Genomic DNA, 6,251 nt, shown 5'->3' with positions numbered 1-6,251 from the left:
CTGCTGTTTGAGTCGGTCATCTTCTAGACCTTCATCAGTGGTCACAGGACGCTGCCCACGGGGCGCTGTTGGCTGGATATTTTTGGTTGGTGGACTATTCTCAGTCCAGCAGTGACAGTGAGGTGTTTAAAAACTCCAGCAGCGCTGCTGTGTCTGATCCACTCATACCAGCACAACACACACTAACACACCACCACCATGTCAGTGTCACTGCAGTGCTGAGAATGATCCACCACCTAAATAATACCTGCTCTGTGGTGGTCCTGTGGGGGTCCTGACCATTGAAGAACAGCATGAAAGGGGGCTAACAAAGCAAGCAGAGAAACAGATGGACTACTGTCAGTAATTGTAGAACTACAAAGTTCTTCTATATGGTAAGTGGAGCTGATAAAATGGACAGTGAGTGTAGAAACAAGGAGGTGGTTTTAATGTTATGGCTTCGTAAAGCTAGCAACTTCACACATGTCAGGGGGGCGGGTTCACACCAATGCTGAGATATTGACCATTGGCTACATCTGAGGAAGGATGACCGAGTCTCTTTGAATGGTCTGATGGAACTAAACCATTGGGTTCCTCCTTCACACCCGCAATTACGGAGCTCCTGTCGTCAACTATGAAATAAGATCTAACATAAAAGTTTGGGCACTGGAACTGGAAGAGTGGCAGCAAATTGCAAAGAGTCGCTGATTACAGGTAACTAGATCGAATACAACACCATATTGTCAAAAGTATGTGAACACCCTATGATTACTGTCTTTGTAGTCACACCCAATGTTAACAGCTGTATAAAATCAGTTCTATAAATAAATGAGCTGCTTTCAACTCTATGGAAACATTTTGGGGGGAAAAGCTTCACCTGTCCATAAATAAGTGGTTTTACGAGTTCAGTCTAGAGAATCTCCAGTGCCTGCACTGAGCCCTGACCTCAACATTGCTGAACAAATTTGGGATGAATTGGAGCGTTGCTTGTGTGCTCTTTTGACTAAATAGGCACAGAATATGTCCAACAGATGCAGTTCTGGCCGTATTGTGTCAGTTTTAAGTGTTTTGTTTGTAAATGTATGTGCACAGTGTGTAAAATCAAACCCACACGACACTAAACTGTCTGAAAATGAACTTTATTATGGTATATATTAAAATCAGCAGTGCAAACAGAAACTGATGGGCTGTGTAAACGGTGCCGCGGTGCAGCGGGACGCCTCAGACGAGTGTGGTGAGCGTTTGGAGGGCGTGTCGGGCTCATTCAGTCCGGCTTTTAACCCCTCTTGAAAATCCTCTTGGCTTCCACACCTTCGTACTCGTAGCTCTGCAGAAACAACAAACACCAGACGTTTCACGTCAGGACTTGAACCGAACTGCACTTATGTACACTAAACACACCCAACAGGTTTTGTAGGTGCCACACCGGGAGCTCCGTGATCCAAGTGCAAACCGGGTGAGGAGCCTGGCATGGGGTGCTCATGTCTGTGTGAGCGTTCTCTGGGTTCTCTGGTTAGAGCCGCTCTGTATGATGGGCTCTCATGTTGTGTTGCTCACCTGTACAAGTTCGTCACCAACGAACTGCCTGATGGTGATGAGAGTTTTGCCGTTGTCCTTGCGCACAAAGCTTCCCTTCATCGTATCTCCTTCTATCACCCAGGTCCCCTGTTCAACACAAGGTCAAAGGTTACGCTCGAGATCTGCATGGGTGAATGTAGAGATGAGTGTATGAATGAATGTATAGATGATTGTATGGATGAATGTATAGATGAGTGTATGGATGAATGTATAGATGAGTGTATAAATGAATGTGTGGATGAATGTATAGATCAATGTGTAGATGAATGAATGTATAAATGAATGTATGGATGACTGTATGGATGAATGTATAGATGAATGTATAGATGAATGTATGGATAAATGTATGGATGAATGTATAGATGAGTGTATAGATAAATATATCAATGAATGTGTGGATGAATGTATGGATGAATGTATAGATAAATATATGGATAAATGTGTAGATGAATGTATGGATGAATGTATAGATAAATATATGGATGAATGTGTAGATGAATGAATGTATAAATGAATGTGTAGATGAATGAATGTATAGATGAATGTGTAGATGAATGAATGTATAAATGAATGTATGGATGAATGTATAGATGAATGTATGCATGAATGTGTAGATGAATGAATGTATAGATGAATGTATAGATGAATGTGTAGATGAATGAATGTATGGATGAATGTATGGATGAATGTGTAGATGAATGAATGTATAAATGAATGTATGGATGAATGTATAGATGAATGTATGCATGAATGTATAGATAAATGTATAAATTAGGGCTGTCACACAATTAAAATTTTTAATCAAGATTAATTGAGATTAAAGAACCAAATTAATCGCAATTAATCGCTAACTAATAACTGGGCTGAGCTACATTTCACAGATTCACTTCAGTTCCAGTTAAAAACACCAGCAGAACTTAATAATAGATCAGCAGTCAAATGTAAACATGTACTGACAGTAAACAAGGATTCAACCAGTTTAGTTTTGTTACTCATGAGCAGAAAGTCTGTGTTTATAAGCATAAGCTGTACTGTGGTTCAATTTTGTCCTTTTGTGGTTTAATAGACAGCATAACAGCTCACAGAATAGCCAATCAGCTAGATGCTTCATGGCTGTTCCTAATTTGGGTTAACATTCAGAAGACTGTGGGTTTGAATACCGGCTCTGCCACACAGCCACTGTTGGGCTTTTGAGGGAGTTCCTTAACCCTCTTGGCTTGGGGTGCCATACAAACTTTTAATATTGATATTGTGTTCCAGCCCCCCACCCAAAATGTATACACTTCTGTTTGGGGTCTCAGAGACCCTACAGCCAGAGAACATGATCAAAAGCAGCAGATATTCAGATGTTTTAGTGCCCTGTGATGGACTGTTGACCTTTTCACCCAATGAATTAGACCCACTTGGATCCTGAATGGGATGGAGCGGTGATAAAACAGACTATAAATGAATGAATGTTTCAGTTAAGGTGCAGCTGACTCTCTCACACACTGAACAGGCATGACGACATGAATAAAGGAACATGAGATTAAAAAAAAGAGGACTTTTATACATTCATTCATTCATTGACTGTTACCACCACTTTATCCTGTTTAGGGTCACTGCAGGTCTGATTCATTAAGCAAAAGGCAAAACACACACACAACTCTTTACAAAATCTCACACCCCTCTCTTTCTCTTTCTCTTTAATTTGGTTCATTAAATTGGTTAATTATTAGTTAATTATTATTATTTTATTTTTTCCCACAACAATTTGGTCTCTGGGACCCCAAAGCTTAGAACGGATCCTCTAATTTACTGTGGGTTTGCTTTTCTTGAAATGTCACCCTTCTATTTCCAAACATGACCAGCTGTTTTATTAATACAAAAAAATGTGGCCCGTTTTGTCTCTGTTCATGAATATAAATTTTAGACGTGTTAGAATCTCTGCGCTTCCTTTTCGGCCAATCAGTTTCGAACAGGATGCAGGAACAGAGATAACTGTGCTGCAGTTCATCGCGTAACTGTTGTTCCTGCTACCTTTAGGTCATCCTGCACCTCTTTTTAGGTGGCTGCTCAACCTTTTTTTCAAGTGACGCACATTTTATCCATGATTTTTACCGTGACCCAGACAACACAAACAATGCATTAAAATGAAACGCAAAACGAAATATAATTAATTAATAAAAAATTAGGCAATCTGGTCCCACTGTGGTTTACAAGATGTAACATAAAGAACATAAAGCCTCCACAAGGGGGCGCTTGTGTACGAATTCATTTTCTGTTTATGTGCATGTTAAAATTCATTTCTTTATTTATTATTTATTTTTCTGCAACTAACCCACTACTGCTGAGATCTGGGGACACAGGGTTTAAATCTCGGTGGTGGTATCGGCTGGTCGAAGGTCTGCATGGACATGATTGGCTAATGTATGCAAACTTAACACAGAAAGGATCCTGGGCACCAGGGAATCAAACTCAGACAACTCAGACCCGTCTTAAAGCCTAGCCATTAGAAGAATACACTTGTCAGTGCTCTCTCAGTCAAGGTCTCAAGCTCGGATAGAAATAGGAGGGTTAGATCTGGAAATGTTCAGCATAAATGTAACGATTTAAAGTAAAAACTTACGGAGAGCTCTGTGCCGTCGGCGAGCGAGTACTCGAACGTGACGCCCAGCGTGAAGTCCAGGTCCAGCGTACGGAAGGTGCTGACCTCCTTCACAATAACCTTGTCTCCAGTCTGCTCCAGCGTGATCTTCAGGTTATCATGGGCCGCCAGTTTCCTCTTCACCAGGTTAATACCTGTTAAAGACACAAACACACCGTAAACCACCAAACCGTGAAGTCAAGTCACTAAGTAAGGCCATTAAACCACTGTAAAGCCATTACTGCATGTTTATAGCTTTATATACAGAGGCAGGAATGATCTGGATGTTCACATAACGTGATCTGATCTTTATCCACATCATAATAATTAACACATTCTGCTGAAATTAAATACAAACCATTTTTTGGCTACAATAACCATCATGAAAAAAAAAAAAAAACAACCTCTGGGTTACAAAGCGATGTGTTCCAGTAAACGATATGAAGCGTGGGTGGAGGTGTGGGTCGTAGAGGTGACCTGCTCTAAAATAAAACACTGTATACTGCAGTAAATCAATTACATTTTAGTTTATTGATGCTGTATCAATCACTTTCTTTCTTTTTTAAGCCGCTTATCTTGATCAGGGTTGGATGCTGTCCCAATTCTCAGTGGACGCAAGGCACACAAGAACACCCTGGACATGGCGCCAGTCCATCACAACACTCACACACACACACACACACACACACACACACACACACGTAAGGCATTTTAAGTAGCTCCAACTGGCCTGATTGCATGTTTTTGGACTTGTGTAAGGAAACCCACATGGACATGAAGAGAACATTCAAACTCCACACAGAAAGGACCCGGACTGCTCCCAGACTGGGAATCAAACCCAGAACCTTCTTGCTGTGAGGCGATGCCACCCCATATTATTGCTTTGCATTGGACAAACCCAACTGACATGGTGTATTATGACCTGAAAAGGCTCTTCATGCAAAAATATCACAGTTTGGTCTAAAATTCATCCTTTAAATTGTGTACGTCTGGTTACCAGGTGCTGAAAATGATCCAGAGCGATGGAACGCCTTTGTTTGTTATGTACGCACACACACACACACACACGTGTGCAGTACAATGAGATTATCCCTGCTTGTTTGGAAGCTGGGGTCAGAGCACACGGTTGGTAATTGTATAACCCTAAAGCTAAGAGTTGTAGCCTAGCAGGTAAGGTACTGGACTATTAATCGGAAGGTCACTGGTTCAAGCCCCATTACTGCCCTTGCACTGTTGGGCCCTTGAGCAAGGCCCTTAACCCTCAGTTGCTTAGACTAGTAACTGTAGGTCACTTTGCCGAAAATGTAAATGTAAAGCCAAGAGGGTTAAGGAACTTGGAGCCGGGATTCAAACCCACAATGTTCTGAATGTTAACCCAAATCTCTACCTGCTAGGCTGCAAAAGTGAAACATTTGTGTTACTAGTATTAAGTCTTCAAGGTCAGATCTTTCTCACCCATCTTCTCCATGAACTTGTCATAGTTCTCGCTGCGGTCCACTTTCCAGGTCCCGTTGAACGTCATGCTGACAGGAGGTGCCGGGCGTGAGTCTAGAAGTCAAGGACGTACCGGAGTAACCTGCCGTCTCCTTGCCTCTCCTTATATACCGGTGTGAGGAGAACGCGCTCCCTTATCTACAGATAATCTTCATTATGATGTGGCTGAGTAAAGCTCACCAAACCAGAAGCTCAGCCCCGTGGAGCAACACATCCCAGCATGCAGTGCAGGAACCGTGAAAAAAACCTGGATAGCATAAGTTTTGGAGCAACGCTGTGTTTGAGTAACGAGGCGAGTACCTGAGCAAGGGCGTGGCTCTGCGCACGGTGTGTGTACACTAGATGCATGTGAACTTTTTGGGTGTGTACGGCAACAGATTACAATGAGGTGAGGTCATGTGACCACTCTTCAATAGGTGGTTCAAATAACGTGCACTGTATGGACAAAAGTGTGAGGTACGTGAAGTCCCTCCTCCACCTCCTGCCATCCTCCCTTTGTGGCTTTACCAGCCTCGATACTTCAAATCCTTCCACAACATTTTGGGCAAAAAGGGTCTAAGGAGCGTTCATGCAG

The 6,251-nt window shown here is 42.1% G+C and overlaps 1 protein-coding gene across 1 annotated transcript; it reads right to left on the bottom strand.

Moving 5' to 3' along the window:
• Nucleotides 1-1,119: 1,119 nt before the first annotated feature.
• Nucleotides 1,120-5,755, bottom strand: fabp2 (fatty acid binding protein 2, intestinal). Its single transcript, XM_063008673.1, has 4 exons — nucleotides 5,639-5,755; nucleotides 4,166-4,338; nucleotides 1,537-1,644; nucleotides 1,120-1,306 (listed from the first exon to the last, which is right to left on the bottom strand). Exons 1-4 carry the CDS (start codon nucleotides 5,703-5,705, stop codon nucleotides 1,256-1,258), a joined length of 399 nt encoding a protein of 132 aa, XP_062864743.1. The 5' UTR covers nucleotides 5,706-5,755; the 3' UTR covers nucleotides 1,120-1,255.
• Nucleotides 5,756-6,251: the final 496 nt, after the last annotated feature.

Source organism: Trichomycterus rosablanca, chromosome 14, assembly GCF_030014385.1.
Source record: "Trichomycterus rosablanca isolate fTriRos1 chromosome 14, fTriRos1.hap1, whole genome shotgun sequence".
Taxonomy (NCBI): Eukaryota; Metazoa; Chordata; class Actinopteri; order Siluriformes; family Trichomycteridae; genus Trichomycterus; species Trichomycterus rosablanca.
The sequence above is the reverse complement of the archived record's forward strand: the minus strand, read 5'-3'. Positions and strand labels throughout refer to the sequence as shown.